The 25,313-nt window shown below is 38.8% G+C and overlaps 1 protein-coding gene across 1 annotated transcript in view; it reads left to right on the top strand.

The window, feature by feature from the left end:
• LOC117291693 (fibroblast growth factor receptor substrate 2-like) overlaps positions 1–20,661 on the top strand; it is a 34,981-nt gene extending 14,320 nt beyond the window's left edge. The window contains exons 2-6 of the mRNA XM_033773540.1: positions 1,709–1,835; positions 13,286–13,386; positions 14,679–14,865; positions 16,148–16,515; positions 17,019–20,661. Of these exons, the coding sequence (XP_033629431.1) occupies positions 13,324–13,386; positions 14,679–14,865; positions 16,148–16,515; positions 17,019–18,062 (1,662 nt within the window). The 5' untranslated portion in view covers positions 1,709–1,835; positions 13,286–13,323 and the 3' untranslated portion in view covers positions 18,063–20,661. The remainder of the gene's footprint in view (positions 1–1,708; positions 1,836–13,285; positions 13,387–14,678; positions 14,866–16,147; positions 16,516–17,018) is intronic.
• The last annotated feature ends 4,652 nt before the right edge of the window (positions 20,662–25,313 follow it).

The following is a 25,313-nucleotide window of genomic DNA, read 5'->3' as shown; positions in this document are numbered from 1 at the left end:
TTGATACAGGCACATAAACTCAATAATGCTGTAGTAAACAACAATTGTTTTTTGCTTATTGACCATCATGTGTTACCATGGAAACTCGTCATTAACTACATCATTAGTCGCTTTTGAACTGTTATTTATGAGTATGAATACAACATGGCAGTGCACATTGTGAAGCATGAAAACAACCGAGACATCAATAAAGGAAGGAGTCTTTCTACACGGGCAGCCTTCTTTTAAAAGATACCAATTATTTCACCCTCATTCATGTTCTGTTGTTTATCATGTTTACTAGTATGTACTTTGTTTTTTCTTGTGTAAAGAGCTGTGATTCATTGTTTTGTAAGAGTTTGGTGTAGTGTATTGACTGAGAAGGGACACTAGGTCTGTGACAGCTGGAGAAATATCTACATGCATGAGGGAAGGGAGATCTGGGGACAACTTGGCGTAACATCGTTGACCGAGGACACTCAAAAAAGAAGAAGAAGAAGTGTTCTTGTTGTTTTAAAAAACAACAACACTTAGAAAATAATTAAAAGAAGTAGAAGACTTTTTACTTACAGATTTGTTTGTAGCTGAAGTAAAACATTTTATTTATACATCTGAGCTGTAAATATCAGTAGCTTAATTAATAGTGCGCATCAAAAGGATTTAAAGAAATTAATTAATTCATCAGACGAAAGCTGTAAAGACCCCATTTATTTCACCCTGAATTTTGTCATCACTTTTTTTCTTTTTGTGTAAAGCGCTGTTTTTTAAGAGTTTTATAAATGCTTTGGTAATGTAGTGTAGTAAACTTGTTTTATTGAAGAAAAAAATAAACACTTGAAAAATATTTAGAAGAAGTAGAGATGGTAGGCATATAGAGCCATTCCAACAGCCTTATTCCCTGTTGAACTCTGTGCACCTCCATCCTACAATCTAGACTATTTTAAGAGGAATATAAATTCCCACCTTCAGCTCCCATTAGTTATTTTCATCTTAAGTATTGTTCTTCTTGCAGCCCCTAGCCAAGAGTGGCTTTTGGCCATGTTTGGGGCAAACTTGCACAATAAAGAGTGAAAAAAAAAAAATACCTACAAAATTAATTTGTACATGTACTGGAACTAAGCAATTCGATCTATAGATACACTCTGAGCTGTAAATATCATTAGCTTAATATTTTGTAATTATAACTAACGAGAGATAAATTAAAAAATAGCTAATGGCCTAACGCTTCTACCCTAGCAGAGTCTTTCTCAAAAAGGTATCTTAGAGTAAATATTTTTGGGGAAAATGTCAAACTAACTCTTTCAGTTTCCCCTGTGGTTTATTATTCGGTATCTCGAAATGTCTTGTTGCCCTTTTTTAATGTATGAGTTAAGGGTAAGTCTTAAAACCTCTTTTTAAGAGGCAAATCTTGTAGGCTTCCCCTCATTTCACAAACACCCCCGCTCCCCGAAATGATGTGTCCCTGTTTTTTTGTTTTGGTGTAATCTGTATTGCCTTGATGCATTATTCATGTAGCCTTGTGGGTGTTTTGATTTTCAACAGTCTTCGTCTCCTACCCTGTCCCAGTCTGCATCGTTAATATGCGCAAATAGGAAGAGATACCTGACTAATTTTTTTCTAGAGGCCCTTTTTACTTGGCATTGGGGGGAGGTTGGTGTCGCAGTGATGCGGGGTAGTAGTGCATATTCATGTCTTGATGTACCAGTTGTTATTTGATTTCTGCACGCAGGCCGGTATGGAGGTGTTCGAACCATCGGACGGAGTCACTATTCTAGTCTTACTACATCTTCAAATCTAACAAGCAATGTGTGGGGAGTTAATGCCCTACGGAGTTAATGCCCAACCTGTTTGCTCTGGTAAGTAAGAATATTGTCTTACATTAATTATATTTTAAATAGGCATCGTAATGTCATGTTTCTTTTTATTAATTTGTTGTTTTTGGTAATACTTGAAATTGAAGTGTGGTTGTTATCGCCTGGTTTGTATGTTTTGATGTTGAGAATTATGACATGTGTGCTGTACTGAATAACTTCATTTTTACTAAAAAAGTGTACTATGTAAGATGCTCCAATATGATCAATTAAAGATCACATTCAGGGCTCAGTACAAGTAGAAGTTGATTGATAGAGACTTAGTTAATCATGTTTGTATTCTTTACACTGGTCATGTCAAAACATTGGCAATGTACTGGCATAACGTTGATAATGTAATGACCTAGAGTTATTCAAGTAGTGTTGTGGTATCACCTGGCAAGATCTGTGTCAACAGGGGATCGGCAGGAGTTTGTCTACTGGCTGGGCTGCATGGTCATGCCAGCATGTCTGTTCTGCTGGCTGGACTGCATGGTGACCCAGGGATCGAGTTTTGGAGAAAGATCCACAAGACAACAGGGCTTTTTACTCAAATTGTTTACTGGATCAGAATTGTTTTTAGAAGACCAGAATCAAAATGACAAACAAAACATTCTGACACAGCTCAATAAACAACTATTTAACTGTTTTTAACAAGTAGGCTACTAATCTAAGATTTGTAAGAGAAGATTGATCTCATTTGTCTTTATGGTTAATAATACTTTGATACTAAAAAGTCAACATTTGAATAGTGCCAGCACGCTGGGCTATTGTCTCTCATGACTGCATGCTGATCTACTGGCTGGAGTGCCTGGTCAGCCAACCTGTTCGGTCTGAGACTGCCTGGTCAGTCATCAGCCTCACTGTCCGGTCTACTGGCTGGAGTGCCTGGCCTGGTCAGCCAGCCTTTCCGAAGGTTGAGAAGACCAGATTGAAGGACAAACTGACCAATACAAATAATGTCCGCACTGTTATAGGGTTTTATTACGAGTGAATCAATCCCAACAATGCAAGGACAAACCATTGTGATTTGATAAACCCAACAGTTCGTTTGTCAAGCATTGAATGTATAATGAGGTTCTGGTTCTAAAGGTACATGTTCTATATCTACATGCGCTTAGATTTTGCTGTAAACAAATGTTGCCTCACCAATTGATTTGTAAACTGAGATTTCATGTAGGAACGTTTGGATGATATTTGATAACACCTTGGGTTTGAACAATTGCTGAAACAATTGTCCTTTAGTGTTACTTACAGAATAAGCACTGCATTGATTTACACCATGGAGTGAAATGTTTTACCTAATGCACCTAGGAGGCTGTAGATGAAAGCTTCGTCACACAGTGCAGTTTTTACAGGCAACTTGGAGGCAACTACAAACACTGCATGCAACTTTGGAACTATGTCTGACATTTTTCTACTTGCTTAACCTTACTCCAAATGAAGCAGGGTAGATACTTCTTGAGAAAATTACCTTTTTCCAGGAGTTTGCTAGGGTGACCAATTCCAAGCGTGTTCAGGCCAACTTGGCAATTTCCTGGGAAATTAGTCTAATGTGAAAGAGACTTTTAATTGTTGATGTGTGTCTCCAGCCTACATGTATTCCTTAACAGAAACATGAATGAACCATCAGGCCTAGAATCACAATTCGTGGGAGACTTTTCAGCAGTCTGCTGGCCAAATGCCAGTTTAAACACTTGAGGATAGACCAGTAAAAGCACACTCTAAGTGGCCTGGCTGGTTAGTTTAGTGTTAAAAAGCTAAAGTGGTCTCAAAATCTCCCAATTGCGTGTAATTCTCTCATGTGGCAGTGTAATATATTTTAGCACGTGTAAAACCACAATGCAATTAGATTGTTGGGCCCATCTCCTTCAATTGTCCATGAATGGTCTCATGGTAAAATAGCCCATCAGAAATTAAAAGGGTATTGCATCATGTTCCTCCAATGTTGCATTTAGTGGCTTTAGATCGCACACAAAATCACCACACGGGTACATCACCATATTTTGATGGATTTTGTTCTCCCCTTTTTTCTCTTTCCCCCCTTCTTTCCATCTAAGTAATGAACATCCACACTTTTCTATTTTACTAAGTCTTGATTGGGGCCTATGCCATTATTAAAAACCAGGCTGATTTTTCACCAAGTGACTTGCTTCTTTTGCCACTGTCTTAATTCGTGTCTGGTCTAAGCAATGGACATTCAATGTTTGTCCTGGTAATGTCCTCTTCTCAGCAATAATAAGGTAACCCCACAAGAAGGAAATGTTTGGCCATTGTCCAGCCACTGGCGATTTCTGCTTATTAAGCTCCCCTCCCAAAGTCACTCTAGAAAACATTGTGTAACACCCCTTGTGTACATAGTAATGGAACAGTCCCAGGTGTGACTCAAAAGGCCTGACATGCCTTCAAGGTGTTTTGATCTGAAACAAGCACTGGACAGAAATACACACACATCACATCAGATCTAACAGACCAGTCAACATGCAAGGTTACGTTGTTATGTAACTCTGTGCGCCAGTGTCCAGCCTTGCTGTATAGCAAATAAGCCTGTAATTGTTTCGCAGTGGAATTAATTCTTCGTCAATACAAAACGGAGTAGGTTTTTTTATTGTGTGCTTGTCTGTCTGCTGTGACCAGTGCAAAGATTCAAGGTGAGGTTTTAATCTTAGCACGTCCTGTGGATAACATTATGAAATCTTTTTTCTTCCGAATCCTTTCTTCCTTTTCCTTGGAATGTGGTTTATATTTAGTTTGTGATGAATGAGTTTTTGCATTGAATGGTACTGTCTGCTGGGTAAAACACATACTTTGTTGTTCGGGACACTCATTGTTTGAAAATACGTGTTTTGACTTATTTACATCTCGTCTGTTTGGAAAACCACTTGTTCTGAGCATGGAGGAAGGAGTGCACCACAGAGCGCGCCCTGAGCTAAGAATCTTTAGCCCATGGAGGAAGGATACAGTCTGAGTATATTGTGAAATATCAGTTTGTCAGTCTTTTGACAAGAACTCGTGCAACTTTACAAGTATAAATCTATAGCATAGGGTAAGTTGTTTTTTCTTTAACAACATTTGACCACATGTCCAAAACAACTATGAAATTTGTATTCAACTCAGTTATTTATGCTCACTTTTACAGGTTTTCCCTCATTATTTTAGACTAAAAAGAGTTTCATGTATACTCAGTATTTTCTGAGTCATGCAAACCAAAATACATGCATAGGCATTTTACTCTGGTGGGATTTGAATCCACAACCTTTGCCATTCCAGAGGACTTAACCAATGAACTTGCCCGGTAGCTAGGGCAAGTATACATGTATGTCTCAAGTCTCTTCTCAAAACTTATCTTATGTCACAGGTTTTCAATGACTAATTTTGTTGTGTCTGTTTTTCTTTGTGTTGTGTTTTGTTTTTGTTTTGTTTTTGGTTTTTTGTTTTATTATGTACATGTAGTAGTTTGAGTGCTGTATTTTAGATGAAACTTTTTGTAATAGCTATTTAATTTGCATCTGGGATTAAAGTATTATTTGTAACTTTTTCATAAGCCTTTTTGAGGTATGGTGGACGTGGTGACGCGCGTCACACGGCGACTGATGCCACGCTGACCATGAATGTTGGTGGTCAATAGGTTTACGTGTAAACGCGGCACTTCACTGAATAACACACGTTCTATTTCTATGGTCAATACGCACAAAATTACCCAGTGTTGTAGCATGGTGTGCGCCATATTTCAAAAAGGCTTAGGACCCGAAGGTACTGAGTAGGCCTGCACTGCTTTAACACACTTTGGTGAAGAGTTGTAACACAAATAAATATTTATTCCTGTTGGTGCAAATGGAACTTCTCATAAACGAAAATGTGAGAGAATAACATAGTCAACCACTGCATCCTTGGTTAGTCTTGGCTTCGAGTCTGATTTTGTTTCGAACGTACTTCCATGAGGGAACACTTGGTAGAAGATATCAACAATAGAGTTACCTAAAGTGATTGGGACAGAAGTCTAAAACTTCAGACATTCCTGGCATAGGCCACAGGCAATCTGATATTTTTACCATAATATAGGAGCTATGTAGTTGTCATGGAATGGTCATCATTGTCTACAGTTTTTCTTTGGTATACAAGTACCTAGTGTTGATGTTTGGTGTAAATGTAAGCAAATGTCTTCAAACAGGGTCAAAACAATAGCTAAGCACAACAAAATTCTGCTTACCAAAATAAGGTTACCAACCAAGTCATATACAATTTGTGACTGGCATCATGCCATCCTACTAATTTCTACTTGTCTGAACAACATAAAAAGCAATATTTTCTACTTTTAGAGCAGCTCTATGAAATTGGGTCCGTATCAGTTCATCCATACAGTAAACAGTTTAGCCTACTCTATGCGTTATGATTCAACAAGAATTTGCAAAACTTTTGTCAAGTAGTTTTGCAGTCAAAGAATGGCTTTGGTCATGTGAATGAATTTTAATAAATTCCAAAGTGTATTTTGGTTAAAAATTAATTCCTATTTTGAATTAGAATAAAGTGTAACCAATTCTACCTCTATGGTATAACCATAGAGTAAGGGTATAACCAATTCTACCTCTATAGTATAACACGCTATCCTTACGTAAATAAAATGTAGGTAAGAAAAACAACCCAGTGATTATTATTGGCTAGCATTATTTCTAGTCTTATTCTGGTACCCTGGATGGGTTCCATTGCAGACTGCCCAGCAACTCTTCTGTTGTTCCCAGCTTGTTTTTCTTGTCTGTGCCCCAATCAATCAATATACTAGTTGAGTAGGATCTACTGCCCCCTTATGTGAATATATACAAAGCTTGAATCCATCGACTTGATGTACATGGAGTGGCTTATAAGTCCTGGTGTTTCAACACCTGTACGATTAGAAGAAATATTGATGTGGTAACAAAGAGATACATGTACAACGGTCTGGGGTCCCTGTGAAGAAGACACCATGCACATAATTATGTACACAGAGCCTGGATAGTAGTGCAGTGTTTTCTCTTTTTAACAGTGGTCCGCTGGCCAAATGCCAGTTAAAAGGCCAAAGGACCTGGGCCCAATTTCATAGAGCTGCTTAAAAGCATGAAAAGTAGATATGCACAACAAAGTTATGCTTACCAGAATTAGGAAACCAGCCCAACTATCATTCAGTATGTACAATTTGTAACTGGTATCCTGCTCATTTCTGCTTAGCAGACAAATGTTTAGCAATATTTATGTGGGCCCAATTTCATACAGCTGCATGTTTTAAAGCAGAAAATACTGCTTGACACATTTCCCCCTTCAAACAAAACAAATGAATTGCACTGTAACAAAAATCAAATTGCCAATTTTATAAAGCAAACGCAAGTTTTAAATGTTGCCTAAAGCAAGACTTGACCCACTGGCTGTGATCAACTTAAACCACAAAGCGGCAGGATTACTGACAATTTAAATGAACCCTCAAAGTTTCCCCCCCCCCCTTCCTTTCTGAAAAAAACTTGTTATCAGTTTTAAAATAGCTCTTTACACCCACTTGTTCCAGTCACTCTATTGTAACGGTTTCTTGCAGTGATTTGTTGTGTTATAGGCTGGGTTTTTAATTTTTTGTTTTTCAATTGGGGTACCTCACGGTTAATTTAAATGACTTGATAAATGTTTGTTATTGTTTTTATCAATTAAATTTAAGGTCCCTTTCTAATGACGACATCCAGTATCACATGAAGTCACCTAAAAGGTTAAGGTTTATAAGATCTGTAGAACAAAAATAAATATAAATGCCGCTGTGTGTTTTTTCTAAAAGGTTGAAGGTCCTGACGACATCAAAAGTCACGTTTCATGTAACATCACCCTAAATGTGTAGTTTTTGAACAGTTCTGTGTTGGGTTTGTAAACGAACACTTGGACCTAGTTAATATATATGTTACAGCGATCTCATGTGTACATGTACAGTGAATCATGAACTCTGCAACATTTTGCTGGGGATAGAAGAATAACGGCGGATTCTCAAATGCCACGACCTCTTACATTTGGCAGAAACTGTGCGTCCTCTTATAAACAGTTACCTAGAAAGAAGAAAAAAGATGCACACATGTTGACATTATAAACAGCCCTCTTGGGGGAGTAAGAAAACTCTATCAGAATGCTCTAAATGGATGCTAATTTATTAGGGGATATTTACTCGCAATCAAAGCATGACCAGGCAAGGTGCAGAAGCATGTCCATGCAAGTGTAATTTTGTAGTGTGGTGTTACACTTAACGATGGGGGCCTCTTCAGTTGGCTGTGCTATATGGGGATCAGCCTAGTTGTAAATGTCAAGATCTGTGTTAGTTGTTGGCGAGGGGGGGGGGGTTCATTTCCTACCCTAGTCGTTTCCTTTTATCAGACAAGAAATATGATTGATGCTCTCCTGGGTTAGTTACAGTGTTATTATTTTTGTATGGTTTCCCTGCCTGTTTTGATGGAAAACACAGACAAAAGCAGACAAAGTTTTGGTATACTTTGCAAGCTTTGGCCTTATAAATAATGTTTTTGGCATTTCTTTATTCTCTTTGAAGTAATGGACTGAGCACATTTGTCCCTTTCATTGTACATAACCACATTACTTCAAAGTGTTGTTTCTCAAAATGCTTTATACTACCAAAAGCTGCTGTAGGCTTCTAACCAAATGTTTTTATTGCCATTAATTTTTTGAGTGATTCCCACGCGTAAACCCTCCCTATAAGAAAAGGTTAAACTTTGTAGTGAGCTGATTTGATTTCATATCCAAAACTACAGTAAATATTGCTTTGTAATTATTAAAGCACTTGAACATTGTTTTATAACAAATCCCCCCCCCCCTTCAAATCTCTAGTTATTTGATTTTGTGCGTCATGTGAGAACATGTTTACCAGTTGCGGCTTCATGACTGTGAAAAGCATCTCGAAAAAAACATTCATTATCTTCCTGACTTGTAAGTTACTCCCAAGAAGTTCAGCAAGTCTAGCCGCTGTTTTTGGAGTAAGACATGATGTAGCTTTCTAGTCTAGCAGCTTTCCAGTCTCGATGTCACGTTATTACATCATCGCCCGAGCATTTGCTTTTTTCCAAATGACTGTTTCTCTTCCTGTTATTATGAGATCAGTGGGTGCAGTTTTTTTAAGGCAAGGCCGGAAATGTTTGCCTTGGCATTCCAGCGCATTGTAGATTCCTTTTGAGTGAGACCAAAACTAACCACTAGTACAGGTGTATATGGGAGGATTATCTTAAAGAGAAAGTAATTTTCAGACATTAAAGTTGGGTCATAGATTGGTAAATACTCAACAAAGTTAATGACATAAAAACTTAGGCCCCACTTACGTGTAGGGAATAAGTACAGAAGCTTTTGAGAGTACATACCTATAAAGCATTTTGAGAATCATTTCACTTGAAAGTATTGTGGTTTAAAGGATGGGGGCCTAGTTAGTTTCAGAGGCTAGTTTAGTTGGTTACATATTTATGTAGGGTTAAAACAATTGAAAGGTTCCAAAGAGGTATAAGTTTCCTTTAAAGGTAGGGTCATAGATTAGTAAATACCCAAAAAAAATTATTAAAGGATAATGACATAAAAAACTACTTGGTGAAAAGCACTGCACCTGTTGATAGTACAGGCCTAAACTATTTTGAGATAAGAATTCATGGTTTGGATAATTTTCCACCCCCATGCTCGAATCACTTCTCAGATTTCTGAGGGTTGGTGTCCATTCGTGAATGCTGTGGCCGGATATGCAGGGGGTACCTGCTTTTACCTTACTAACCATGGATGGATTTCATGCTCCTGTAGAAAAAAGCGTGTTATTTTGTTGCTGTTTTCTCAGCATGTAGACACTGTAATAATCTGACACTCGTGACTTGTATTGAATCTTGTATTGATTACTAAATTAAATCATCTTCTTTTTCCATAACCACATTAATTCTTAGTGAAATGATTTTCAAAATGCTTTCGAAAGCTGACTTCTCCTCAAGTAACTCTTTATTGGCATTCACAAGAGTGATGATTACTAAACGTGTACCTTCCCTTTAAAAGACGGTATTTGATGCGGAGTTGTGGTTTATGAATGATCTTTGGAGGAGGATGTGGGGTGAGAGGTTTGATGTTTCTGTGTTGAAGAGGAGTTGATTTGGATGACATAATGATGTACGATGTGGAGTTTGTGGTCAAGTGTTTTGAGTCATGTTACAATTGGAACAGGAAATTTTCTACCAGCACAGAGGAATGTGGGGGCGATTGTGTTGTGTTTTTATCTTGATTGTTAGGTTTTGTGTTTCTACATGTAGTTAGTTTAGTTTTCTAGATCTGACACAGGCGTGCGTTTGTTTTTGAAAGGGCAAGGGCATCAAACCATTTTCTCCTCGGTAAAAGGCACTCTATGAGTAAATTGTACATTTCTACTTTTGAGCATTTCAAGGGCACCAAGGCAACAACCAAGGGGCACAGAGCGTTCGCATTTGTTGCTTCTGTGAAGTATCAAGCCTGAGATCAAACTCAAGACTTATTGCAGGACAAGACAGCGTTCTCCCTTATTGAGTAGTCCTCTGGCCAATTGCCAGTTAAAACTTCCAAGGACCAGTCAACACTCACTCAAAGTGGTTCAGCTGGACATTTCAGCGTTGAAAAGCATCCCAGCGTTGAAAAGTATCCCTATTTTTTATAAAGTATCCACATACAAGTGGAAATTGTTTTTTCCTTCAGATCCTAGGATTTAAAAATGTTCATAAAATCTCACCTTATAAACCTTTCACCTGATTTGTTGACATTTTCTTTTTTGTACTCACCACCAGTGTTGTATTTTTTCATGTATACAACACGTTAAGGCCACAACTCGTACATTATGCACCAAAGATTCTTTCACGACTTGTAAGAAGTGTCTGTTTGGCTAAGATGATTAGATAGAGCAGTGCTTTGATGTCGTTAAACAACGACACATGTTTGTCAACTTTCACCAAATTTAAACCCTAAATAATCATCACCCCTTTCCCATCCCTCAGTCTTAAGTTTACCTTGTCAAGTTCCACGGACGTGAAAAACTACCTCAAAAGAGTTTATAATTGCTTTCAAGCGCACGCTTGTAGCTTTCCCGCTAAACAAATTGACGTCTTTTGTTTGCAGTGGGGCCTGTGCTTTTAGGAACTTCAAACAGACCGGGGGCTGCAACGCTGCATGGTTTCCATTGATTCTAAGACTTGGATGCTTTCTTGAAGAGGTCAATGGAGGGCCACCCTAGAAGTGTCTTATAAGACAAAGATGGTGAAGATGAATAGGGAAGGTGGTGGGGAGCTAATCTCTTAAAGTATGGCTGGGTCTGCAAGAGCTGCATACTCCAGTGATGAGAGCACAGGATGTTCAATCCTTAAGAGCCTTGTTTTCAACTTACTTTTTTGTGTCAAACCATGTAAGATGTACGGCTTAGCCATTGCTGTATTGGAACATGTGGATTACTGCATGAAAAGTATGTAATCTCCTTTGTGGTGCATTCGTTAATTGAATTAGGTAATGTTGAGGTATCAATAGTGTTATCGGCTAACGGATTTGCTCTGGATTTGGGATGAAATATGCCATTAGGTTTAGTTGTATAAATGCACCTACTCAGACCATAGCACAGACAGGTGCATTCTTCAGTTATTAGTCGGACAGTGATGGTTTTTGCTGATGGTTCGGCGTGTCATTTGTTGTTAAGACATTAAGATCTCAGGAGTGAGTGTTAAGAGTTTGGCCACATGCAGAGGTCCACATTAGGGTTGAAGGAGTATTATCTGAAGCATGTAAGTACAATTTGGTGGTAGCAAATTTGTTGACGCAAATTTTTTTAACACGTGTGTTTTAGGAAAGCTTGTCAACCCTCTCTTTACATGCGAGGACAGGGATATTTTCATTTAATATTCTGAAACATGTTCACAATTTGGTGGTCACACGTTAACAAAGTCTTTGATCTCTGACATTGGTAAACGTGTGTGTGTGTTTAAGGGAGGGTCGTCAAACCATGGTCAAACCTTCTCTTTATATGCCTGGGCAGGGACATTTCCATTTTGCAAGCGGGCACTTCCATTGGAAAATCTTTAAGTCTATGGTAAACTTCTGAGGGGGCATCAAGGCCAAGACCAGGGCAACAGAGCCCCCACAGCCGCCTTGTAATTCCTACAGTGTATAGCTTCGCATGTAAAGAAGCAGTGTTTGAGATGCCCTCTGGTGTGATAAAGCGCTATAATTTTAGGAAATGTGTTATTTATATTGTGCCCTTCTGTGAATTCAATGGGAACCTATTGCCCATCCAGCCTTGTTGCCTCATAAAATGTTTCCAGTATTTAGATTTTCTAATCTAAGAAAAAGTCGTTCTTTTTTTCTCATGGAAACTGTATTTCCCATACCCCTCCCACTTACCTGGGTTATAGGTTCTTGCTCTATGGTTAAACCCTGTAGTCTCTACTATGTGAGGGATGCTTAAACTGTACATTATGTGGTGAGTAAGCAGAGTGTGTGGGCTGTACAATACATCCTTCAAGGACATTGAAAACAACCATCATCATTTTGGGTTCTCAGAAAATTTAATTTGTGGATAGTCTATTTCTCTTGAGATGTTGGTTCTGATCTTCAGGATAATGATTATGATGAGAAGAAGGAGGAAATTAGAGAGGAGAAGTGCCTCTCTCCAATCGGGTTGAGTGTTTTAAGTGGTACACTCAAGTGCTATTATGAATAAATTAAAAACAAACTGAAATAATGTAGAAATAATTGTGCATTTATATGTTATGTGTGTGTGTAGGTCAGACCATTGCACTTTATAAAATATTCCTACTTTTTTCCATGGACCAAATATCATGCCAAATAGTAAGATATATCATAGAAATATTAAAAGTGTAGTTTCCTTCCATGGCTACCTTAAGGCCTTTTACCATATATGTATGTTAACATTTATATTTTCCATTCTACCAATGTTCTGCACACCCTTTTAATGGGTGTGTGTAAAGAGCCATTCAAATACCTACATTACATCATGGGCATGTACCGTTCATGATACGGTCGTTCGACCTGTGTGCATGTTCAGACTTGTATTAAACATGTTGAAAGGCATCCGTACATCCACAATGTTTACGATCACAGTCTAAAATATGAGTTTGTACTGTCTTATTCACTTGATAAAGAAATGATGCGTGGTCAAATTATTGGGACATGTTCACATGGGGACTTTTTGAATGAACGTGATGAATTGGAAATGTGCAAGAAATAGTTAATGGTCTGATGCTTCAACCCTAGAGTCTTTCTCGAAGGGTAAATGTCAACCTACATAAACAGGTGATGTAACAGAAGCAGTCAAGTGGAAAAAAGATGAAAAGAGAAAGAGGCAGAAAACACACAGAAAGAGCAGATGATGAACAATGATTGTATGACGCATGGGAGGAAAGGAAAATTGTACGCATTTCAGTTTTTGTTTTGTTCTTTTTCTCTACTAGATTTCTTGCTTACTGGGAACTAACTAACAAAGATCAGAATGGGCAACCAGCAGCCTTGTATTCGTCCTAAGGATGTCAAACTAGCGCAGAACATGTTTAAGGTAAGAAACTGGAATCTCTGTTAAAGAGGGGCTCTTAGGTCAAGTTAGTTTTGTGATGCAATGATTTTGCAAGAGATAGAGTCCTTATAGAAGGGGAAGGAAAAATTTCAATTCTTTAAATGTGTATAATGAAGAAAAACAAATCATTTGATCCTGTTGATATTCGTTCAGAGTGGAAAACTGAAACTTGACAGTGTTTCCCTATTTGTCAATAATTTGTTTTGAGGGTGCCCTGTAATTGCCATATTGCAACTAGTTTACAGTTACAGTACAACCTGGGAAGTGGTAGCAGAGGGATAGGGACGGATACAAGTCTTGTATGATTTATGCTTTAATAAAGACACTGGACACTATTGGTAATTGTCAAAGACTAGCCTTCACAAATGGTGTATCTCAACATATGCATAATGATAAAATAAAAAACCTGTGAAAATTTGAGCTTAATTGGTCATCCAAGTTGCCAGATAACAATGAAAGAAAACACAAACCCTTGTCACATGCAGTTGTGTGCTTTCAGATGCTTGATTTCGAGACTTCAAATTCTAAAGCTGAAGTCATGAAGTCAAATTCGTGGAAAATTACTTCGTTCTCAAAAACTACTTTACTTCAGAGGGAGCCGTTTCTCACAATGTTATACACTATCAACCTCTCCCCGTTACTCGTTACCAAGAAAGGTTTTATAATTATTTTGAGTAATTACCAATAGTGTCCACTGTCTTTAAAAGGCCTTGAAATCTCCTTCTGGAAGGAAATGCAATCTTTCCTGAGAAAGGAAGACTGTCTAGGAGGGGAACCAAGGGCAAAACCAAATTAAACAATTTTTGTGAAAAGTATAAATGTTCACAGCCACAATCATCGGTACACTTTTTGTTACAAAGCCACTAAATGAACAACAGATAAATATTGAGCAACTCGTTGCACATCATATATTTGACAAACTCAATCACTTTTTATACAGCAATTGTTAATTAACTTATAAATTACATTGAGATAGCTGCTACATCGTTGGTTTTAAAACTTTTTTTCATAAAAATGGATATGTGAAAAGTGTAGCAGATATCTCAATGTTAATAATTTTGTGTCAATTATGAATACAAAAGTTCTTGGAGGTCTTCCGTTATAATAATTTTTATAAAGCTTGTTCTCTTGATATTAAATTTGTTTTCTTTTCCTTTTTTTCTTTGTAATTAACAAATTTTAAATTATTGTAATTTAAGTGCAATTTAGCATTTTTTCTCAGTAAGCCATTTCAAATCACATCAAATCAAATCAAATATTGTATATCTTTCTAGGTTCGGAACGTTGATGATAAAGGAACAGAGGTCAGACGTGCTGTGATTGAGGTCACAAAGAGTGACATCATCCTACACCAGAGAGGAAAAGACCCCATCAAGTGGCCCTTGAGGAGTCTCAGACGGTACGGGTTCGACAAGAAGTTATTTTCATTCGAGAGCGGACGTCGTTGTGCAACTGGGCCAGGTAGTTGTCTGTACTTGTCTAATTTTAGCTTTAGAAATAATGATAATTTCTAGTGTGCCATGTATGTCAGAAAGACACTCCTGTCGCATAGAAAAAAGAACTCTGCTAATGACGTACTTTAAGCTAATACTAAGCAAGTGAGTATTCAAGGTAGTTTTATAGCTTGAGAGAGTGTCTACAAAGTCTCCGCTTACTGTGATAACGCCAAATTTCTGCACTAGCTGTGTAAGCAAAGAATGCCTAGTAAAGTGAAGTACGCACGAGCACAATAAAAAATTACCTGCTAATCTATGAAATACGCGAGGAATTCCCTGCTCCCATAAGCGCCGATTTTTTGTTTACGGTAAGCAGAGCCATGAGTTTTTGCCCTGATCAGTTAAAAGAAAAATTGTCTTTAATAGAAAAATAGAAAACCGAAAAACACTTTGCAAATTAAAGTGTGGCTGGCTATTTTCTTGTTGGCTATTTTTCGGGTTACAACATTGCATGGCTACTTTTGGGAGGTACTTTTGCCTGTACAATGTACAATGTAGTTACAGTGCATCGCGAGCCATCATAATCCCTATCAGTTCCTCAACTGGTAGAATGTAACCATTGATAACCTTAACATACTTAGAGATAACATGCTTGGCAAGAAGCCACTCTTGAGTTTGATTTGAACTATGTCTGGCACAATGATTTACCTTATAGTCACAAGTTACCACTTAATTTTGAACTCCTCACACTAAAGAAAACAGTTATTACAACAATGTATGTCAAAATATGGTTCGAGGCAAGCTTTTGAATAGCAACCTCCGGATGAGCATACCCTGGCTCCATTGTGTCATACACGTTCCTTGAAAATTGTGTAAGGGTGTTCGGTGTCTCTTATGCAACTCTTCAAAAGCTTGCCTTAATCATGTAACAGAGCAATTGTCTCTATGGTCTGAGGAATTCAAATTTAAGTGGTTGATTTGTGTAGTACATGTAGTTTATGCAAGAGATGTTTAAATTCAACTTAACTTTTAACTGTAAATTATATACAAAACAAAGTGTTTGTGTGTCTTGCGGACACCCTGTTTTAAATTTAGACACCCTGTTGTGTCTGTCATTTACATTTAATGTGAACAAAGTTGGACGGCCAGTTTTTAAGTTTCCAGCAATATTTGACACCCATTTACCAACTCCTGGCTAAAACCTTATTTTGAATGTAAATGCTAGTTTGGAACAAATCTTAATTTTGTTCGTGTAAGCCAATGTATTAATTGGTCTGTATATGTTTTCTTCACCTTTGTTCTTTTAGGTATCTATGCCTTCAAATGCAAACGAGCAGAGTTCCTGTTCCGCAACGTCCAGGAGAACGCTCAGACGTGCGGTGGCACCAACCGTTACGGCAGCTACTCTGCGTCAGAAACCAGCAATGGAACAACGCCGATGGAAACGGCATCTCCGGCTCTATCCCCATTCTCGGCTGGTCCCTCCCACTTTACGGACAACGGGAGTATCGCTTCAGGAAGTACCTACGGTCTGGCAACATTCACCGGCCGATCGTTGTCGACGTCGACGACCGCCTCAGGAGGGCAGCAGAGTCCGTCTTCGCCGGGGACCTCAGTGCATTACATCAATGCTAACTCCTTTGCGGATATTCCAGAGTCGCCTCAAGAAGATGCTGTGAGTAAACAAATTTAAGAAATGTTCCCACCTCGTGTTATTAGAATAATCAAAATGATAAATCCATAGATCCAATGTTTTATGAGTATTTAAACAGGGATGAGATTTGAATGACATTTGGCGGATTTTTAACTTTCAGGCTTTGAAAAAAAAACCACTTTTTTTTTCCGTTTCAAACTTTTTAAAATCTCGGACAGTGGCAATTTTTTCGCCTTTCACTTTCTGACATTTAAACTGACAACAGTGGTGGGCGAGTCACAATCCTTGCAACAGTTGTTGGCGAGTCAATAAATTGTTCCTTATCAAAGTAAACGAGGGTTACAGTGGAAAAGTTTGTTTAATGGTTTGACAAGTCTTAAAATGTGCTAGATTTAATTTGACCATGAACGCAATCGCTATCGTATATTTCAGTGTACAAATTTTTCTTCCCCCACTGCCCGTATGATGTTTTGAACCTCATTATTTCAGCGCAACTAATTCGCATTTCTTATTCACTACTCCAGGTTGACTCCTCTTCAGTCATGGCTTCCTTGTTACCTCAAGTGAGTGAAGAGAGCAGACCTTCTTCCGAAGAGGACGACCCCAATGTCAACTACGCTCGTCTTAAACATGATATTGATGAAGATCTGACCCAGCTCACAGTCACAGACATGACAGACACTGATACATTGACCCAGGTGCAAAATGACGTCAACGGTAACATGGACAGCATCAGGTTACCGTCATCGGCAATGACGACGCGGACACTTGCGAACCTTCCTGAGCCCTACTACATGAAACCCTCGTCAGTTCAGGACATCGTGAACGGCAATACGGCACCGTTGAAAAACAGTGGTCTGAACTTAAACAGCAATGCAAATGTGATCTCTTTACCGGAGACCGTCGTGTGTTCCTCAGAAGCTGGTAATCATGATTGTACGACCAGCAATGCATCACCGGCGTCTGTTACCAGCCCTATGAGCGTGACGTCTCTGATGACGCCCAGTAGTCGTACGTCAGGCAGTAGTTACTACGCTAACTTGGACACTGTAGGGGAACTCCCCCATAACAACTTTGTCTTTTGCTGTGATTTACGCTCACCGTGCAGTACGTCATCGAGCAAAGGAAGTGCCGGGTCGGAGTTCATTTTCGACGGCAGCGTCGGGGGTAACCGGTCCCCCGTGAGTGAACACAGCTACGCTAATCTGGATGTGCTATCAGAGGTCGGGATTAGACCAACCGTTTTCAATGGAGCTACGAATGTTGTTCTCCAGCCGGTGCCGAAGGGCCGCATGAATTACGCCGATTTAGACTTGGAGACGATGGACGCCGCGGGTTGTACGCCTATTGTTCAGCCACGTCAGAGTCGTAGCTCGAGTATGACGAGCTCACCGCCGAAGACCCCGGCTAGTTTGAACTCGGAAGGGTCCAGTCGCAGGACGGACACATACGCTTTGATTGATTTTAATCGGACTACGGCGTTGGCGAACTCTCAGAGACAGATTGATGACACTGATCTTCCAGGTGGCTCGTTGCGAAGGACGAGACACGATAGTAAGATTCGGTAGATGTCTACGAAAATGTTTGGTGACTCGTGAAACTCTGGTATGGCTGGCCATGCTTAATTCAATGTGTTAAGATTTAACTTACTTAATACAGTTGTCATTTGAAAGTGGAACATATTACATGGATCAAAATTTACACCAAAATTGCTACTTTTTTTCTTACTGTTCTGGAAGATTTTTTTCAGAAATGTACCTACAGCGTTTTTGATATTGGTATGATTAAATGATGATGAGGTTATTACGGTTTTAATCCTAAATTTAATTACCCATAAACAAACTATGAATTAAAATTTGAAAAATAAACTGTTAACAAAATAAGTTATTGGTTTTGTTGTTTAGGGGCATTTAGTCAGTAACCAACCAATCCCAGTGATTTGTCTCTATGAGGCTAACCAATTAGTGTCCTTGCCTGATAATATGACCCTGCATCAAGGCGAACCAACCAATCAGGTGCTAAGCCTGTAGAGTGCTGGCCAATGAAAGCCAGTGTCTTATGACTAATATTCAACACTGCATCAAGGTGAACTGGCCAATTAAATATCACGTTCTTCTTAGAAAACATTCACCAATTCCAAGAGTGGCATCCTGACTTCAGTGTGTGATGATTTAATTAAGAACGTTGCATCCCAAGGTGAACCAATTGGATTCATTTCCTGTCTCAGCTCTGACCAATCACAGCCCAATGATGCAGTGACTAATCAGAAACTTTGCTTCAAGGTAAATTGGCCAATTAGGAGCGTTACCTTCAGACATCAGACTAGGCCAATCAGTTCAGTGCTTTGGGGGTTTTGACCATTAGGAGAGCTGCAAGAACTCTGTGACATCAGTTGTATGTCACATTGTACTAAAAATGCATAAACGGAAACTGGGTTCTGTCCAGAATTTCTAAAGAGGCGGAAAAGTGTTTTCCCTAGACCTTGAAAGTAGACCAAAAACAAAAGAAGTAAGAGAACTCATTCAAGTAGAATCCCAATTGATAAACAGCAGACAACATCTTTATAGGCAACTTGGGTTCTGGCGTTGAGCTGTGTCAAGCTTGCGAATTTTTTCCCACATCCAAATGGTTCACCGACCAATTACCAGCTTTCTCTCTTAAACAGTGTTTCTATGGCCAAAAGCCTGAGGACTAATCGAAATTCTGTCCCGACTAGCTAATGATTAAATTACTTAAATTTGGTTTGTGTATTGAACCCTGTTTTCCCCTATATTTTTAGGCCTATACTTAATAATACTAGAATATACTCGTTCCATAAAAGTGGAACTATTTATCTGTGTAAACCATAACCATTAGAGAGGAAGTGTGCTGAAGCAGACTACCAGCCAACATTCCGTGAAGTTTACACTGTTGCCACTTGTGCACCCCCCCCCCCGCTCTGTTTTTTGCTTAGCAAAAGAAAAGTGTTTAGCAGCGTTCTCTGTTTCATCAAATTAGGCCCTCGTGTGATGTACAACAGTAACTACCACCTTCATCTGTCAGTGACTTTTGTATGTTAATTTATACCTTAGCACTGTTGTAGATTGTGAAATTTGTAGTTTTTTTTAAAAGAAACCTGTCATGCAACAGAAACAGTGAACTGTGCCACCTCAAAATTAGTTATTGAGTAACCCTGGTAACCAATTATTTTTGTTAAAGTTTAGTTGTTGTCTTTACTGGCCGGATATGTACGTAGAGGGCTACTCGAGGTGTGTGGTGACAGGGTTTGAAATTAGTGGTTGCCCTGTCGCCAAAAGCGAGTAAAAACAGTGGCTGGTGAATCAAATCCTTTCTTGACTAGTCCAACAATCCAGTAAAAAATGTTTCTTTGTCACATAAATGAGGGGTACAGTGGTAAAATCCCAAAGAGTGATTGTTTTTAATTTCATGAAACGGTTTGATGAGTCTTGGTAAATAATTTGATGAGAACAAGTATTATTAACCACAGAAATAAGGGGATAAGATTGCCAAAAATGCAACTTTTTGAACTTCACTTCCATGTTTTTTTTTTATGGCAGGAAAATTGTGTGCTTTATTACATGTTGGGTTAGTGAAAAAAAAATTTGGTTAACTCTTCTGGACGTTAAATGAAAACAAAGGTGAAGGAACCCCGGGTTAGGGTAAGAGTGAGGGCATTTTCTAAGAAAGCAGAGAAAAGATTTCATATTATTGACTTGGGAGACCCAAAGCTGGACTTGATGGGTTTAATTTTGTAATGATACTGCTGGTCAAACTAGTTGGATATTTTAGCATTACTAATGATCCAATGAGGTAGCGACCAAATGTTACCTTCATTTTATAAAAGTGGAATTTTAATTTGTAGTTTGATTTTTTTTAAATATTGTATCATGTGTATGTAATGAATAGTTATACACTTCTCCTATTTTTATTCCGATAATTATTTCAACTTCCCTCATTTTCGATGTTTTTAATTGTTTAATATTTGAATTAGTTCATGGTTTGTATATGTAGTTTTTATGTATAATTATATAAATATATTTCCTGAAAAAGTGTCTGTATATAATTCTAATATAATTGGGCTCACAAGGTAGTATCTACGTATAAACACCTAGATTCGGTTGATCTACTTATTTATATGAAATAAAATCTTTATTAGTCACATGATTATATTGTTGTGTCGCTTTAAGTTGTTCTTTTGTCTCAGATTTTTGCTAAAAACTTAATGGTTTGTTGTTGCAGAACAGTTTATGTTAATTATAAGGATGTCGAACCATAGAGTAAGGACAGATCGAACCAAGACAGTGCATTAGACAGGGCATTGGACAGGGGAGGTGCGCTGAAATAATAAGCAGGGTAAAGCGATAGCTAGACTTGACTCAAGTCCCAATTCTTAGCCATCGCCAGAAAACTACTGTTTTGTGATGCTCTGCACTCAAACCTGTTCCATTCTGGGAACCACATTTTGACGGCCAGCGTGTACTTTATGCTACGGTTTATGCGTAGGGCCCCGTCACACGAGAATGGGACTTGAATCAAGTCTAAGCGATAGCGATGAACAGCGCCCTCAGGAGTTGGACAGCGTTCCAGCAGCGTGCATGCGCTAGCTATAACCACGTGCGCTGCCTCCCTGCTTCCTTGTCGTCGCCTGTGGCCCCGTACCTCGTTCACTATTTTCAGGTAAGATTATTTTGCATTTTTATCAAACGTTGTTCAGGAAATAATGAATGTTCCTGGAAATAATGGACTCTGGCATATTCTGAGATAATGACATTCGAAAGGTCGATAAAACTGGGAGAAATTTCCGTTTGTAAAGTTGGTTTCTGCATGGAGGAAGAAAATTACTGAATGTCATGAAATTAAAGTAGGCCCTCTCGTGTTTTGGGGAAGTGAACATTTTAACGTATAGTGCATATTTTGTGTACGGATATAAAACTATGCGGCTATGTGCAAATTATAGGTGTTTCTTTGTGGTATAAAAGTATAGTCCCATGTGTGCATTTTGTCTTACCTTGGTAATTTGCTTTGGTAAAACATTCACGGAGATGTCGGTGCTTTACAAGACAATTTGAGCGAAGTTGTTATGACAACTTTTGATAAAATTAGAATATAAATAGCGCCCTAATTTTTGAGAAGTTTCAGAATAAGTATGGTCCCATGCATGGATCAGAGCATATCAGAGGTACGATCCCGAATGAGGACTACTGACTAGACTTTGTTTGTGTTGTGATTGGCAAGATCTTCTTTTATTCTGTTCGCTGTCCGTCGTCATCTGCGAATTTCACCATGGGCCTAAACTTTTTTGTTTGCTAAGTTTGTAAGTTTTGTTTTGGTTGGATTCGGATTGGATGACTGGAACACTACACATTCATAGCCGGTCTGTGGCAATAGGTAGGGCCTATTGACAGTAAGCAAAGATTGCACTTGCACTTCCTATTTATTAGTTATTTTTTCGGCTTTTTTTTATTTTTTTTATTTACTAATTTGGATTTTGTTGTTTTTTGTTCGATTGTTTTTGTTTGACTGATTTATTTGTAAAAACAACTTTATTTTTTTATTTTTTTAAATTTTATTTTTTTATTTTTTTAGAGCGGGTGAAAAATGAAAACTATGTTCACGACCCAAAATGCCATTTTATAATTTATCAAGTTTATAGGCCCAGTAAGTTTAAAGTCAGCTTGGACGTAAACAATTTCATTGTTATTGTGACCCTGAGAATTCAGCTCGAAATCGAAAATGAAAATAACAATCAGACATCAGACTAAAATGTCAAACTAGTTTTGCTTGTAAAATCATTTTTAAAACAATTTGGTTGAGACCCATAGTCACAGCATGTTTCAAATGAATTGTGCCTACATGTATTTAATTATTTATTCCTTTTTCGCTCAACAGATAAATCCATCACTGATGACACGGGAACCTGAGCTGTTCCTTAGAGGGCACCCGTCTGTAGTCATGGAGCTGTGTCACAGAGCAGAATATCTGAATCATCATCTGCGAAAGAGTCAACCGACCCGCAGTCCAAGCCCCAAGCATGGACGTTGGCAATCTCAAGGATCCAGAGGTATGATAAACATTGTTTTCCCTTCCCATTCAAACATGAGACGTCCTACGCTAACTGCCTGCGACCCCGCTCACTCGTATTTTGCCATTCACCAGCAAGTTGAGACAAAGCAATTCTGGTGAAGTGTCTTGGTCAGAGACACAAGTGGCACACAGGTGTCGAAATTGCCGCTAGCCCGGTGTGGCGGTTTCAGTTATCCGCCGTGTTCAGTTTTCCGGGTGACATAGTCGGTTCCTGGTTGTGGCTGCTTTATGCGCCGTAGCACCTTACCTTGTAAAACCCTTATAAGGTGCTAAATAATTGGGTCTCAGAATTCATCACTGCAATAACCTATCTTTCTGATAGTTTGTATATACTCAGTGCCTTGAGTACCTTGTTTGGTAGATACGTGCGCTATATAAGACTTCGATATCATTATCATTCATTTAATTACAACAACAAACACTGAACACTATGGAAGTGAAAGTCGGTTTCATCTGATTGATTGTGAAGTGTACTGTACTGTGTTGTACTACCAAGACCCCTGCAGGGAAAAGTTTCCGTATGGCGCCACCACTTTTTCATTCGAAATAAAATAAATTATGTTTGTTGTGTTCATGTTTGTTGTGTTGTCATTTAGCCTTCGAGAAAGACTCTGCTAGGGTCGAAACGTCAGGCCATTAACTATTTTTTGCATTTATACTCTCGGTCCATTTGGTTGGTAAGTTGTTTGCAACAGCTAATTCTATTTTCTCATCTATATTCCTCTGTTGCAGTATCCCTTTGGTGATCCTCCTTACCTCCCTGGTTTCTTGTTACATTTTGTCTTATTTGTTGGTTGTATTTCACAGTTTGTTCTTTCTTTCTCTCATTGCCTTCTCTCCATATATAATAACCAATTTGTTTCTCCCATTTGCTTTTTGACTATGTTCAATTACTAAATTTACTATATTTCTCCACAGGTTTCTTCATTTGTTTGCTTGTTTTTCTTTGTGGCAGGTTGCTTGAAATTTTGTTTCAGCACCTTTGTTTTCCCGTTTGTTTCCCTACTTGTTTCATCATGTCCTTTTTTTCCCTTCATGAGTTCTTCCCCCTTATATAATTAACCACAGTTTTCCTCCCCCTCCAGGTTTACTCTATACACCCTGCATTTTCACTAAAATCTGTTTCCTTTTTAGTGCACTTCCCTTTTGAATATTAATGTTGTTTTCCTCCCCCAGTTTATTCATGTCTTTGTCAACTTAACATTTTCTCCAATTGAAACCAAAGGTTCTTCTCAGAACCACCCCTACTCCTCTTTAGATTATCATCCCTTGGTGTTACCGCCAGCCTCAGTTTATTAACATTTTTTTATTGCTTTTCTCTACAGATTTGTTCCTGTTTGTTTTCTTTTTCACAATGTCTAACCAAAGTTGCGTTCGCTTGTTTCAGGAACTTAGGAAACTAAAAGAGAAAGCACTACGTTATTCGTATCATCGAGACAACTACAGGTTCTACACACTAACCCGTTTCATTCCCACAGGTTTACAGGTGAAATTTGACCCAGCCCTTGGGTCTTTGTGTACCCCACTCCGCAGACAGTGGAACAACACACTCCATAGTACTTCACTTAGTCTCATTCGTATTTTAACAGAACACTGTGATGTTTGTCTCAACAGCTTCAACCGAGATATATCCTATCTTGAAGCGGAACTTAGGTCCATCTGCTCAAGTGCCCGTTTTGAGCAATTCACCAGTGAGATCGATGCTGGTTTAACTAAACTTGAATCTGTTCTGATTTCTAGGAGAAATGGCAAGATTGGTCGTCTTGTCTCCAAACAGCAGCATCACAGACGGAGACGATTCAAACGCAATGTACCCACTGAAGCTGAACCGTCGGCCCCTCAATCCACAGTAATTAACCTCTCATCATGTACCCTTTCAGATGCAGAAAATGACCTTCTCTCCAAGGGACTTAACTTCTGCCCAACTCCTCCCACAGTTAATCAGGCTGAGCTTAGTCAGGACCTAACTGACTACTACCGTAGAATTCGACTCCGTGAATTCTTCCTCGACTCACCACCCATAGATCCTGAGCCATTTTACTGTAAGAGTAAATGGGTACCACCTAAGAACCGTGTTCCTTCCCTTGAAATTTACGTGCAGGTTGTTAGTTCACAAATTAACTCGAATGATCATTCTACCCACAGGACTCATGACAACCTCCCTAGAGAAGAGCGTGAGGCTCTTAAGACTCTACGAGCACGGAAAGATATCATCATCAAGCCAGCCGACAAGGGCTCTGCTGTTGTTGTCATGGGCCGCCAGCAATACATCGATGAAGCCATGAGACAACTGAACAACCAAACTAATTATAAACCACTTGACACTGATCCAACAGGCACCTTCTCAAAGGAGATTCAACTAACACTGGACGAAATGCATGACCGTGACAACCTCTCCAAGAAAGCTCACAAGTTTCTCTCCCCGGTCGACTGTAGAACAGCCAGGTTTTACCTCCTTCCAAAGATACATAAACCAGACAACCCAGGAAGACCCATCATATCTGGCAATGGTTCCCCCACTGAGAACATTTCTCTTTTTGTTGACAGTTTTCTCAAGCCGTTAATGCCGCAGATTCCATCATACATTCATGACACTCCAGATTTTCTCCGCAAAATCGCAGGTATTCAGAAGCAGGTCCCTAACACAGCCATCATCGGTACTTTTGATGTAACCTCTCTATACACCAACATTCCCCAAGATGAAGGGATTGCTGCCTGCTCTTCAGCTCTGGCTA

This window comes from Asterias rubens, chromosome 6 (genome assembly GCF_902459465.1).
Source record: "Asterias rubens chromosome 6, eAstRub1.3, whole genome shotgun sequence".
NCBI classification, from domain to species: domain Eukaryota; kingdom Metazoa; phylum Echinodermata; class Asteroidea; order Forcipulatida; family Asteriidae; genus Asterias; species Asterias rubens.
The sequence above is the reverse complement of the archived record's forward strand: the minus strand, read 5'-3'. Positions and strand labels throughout refer to the sequence as shown.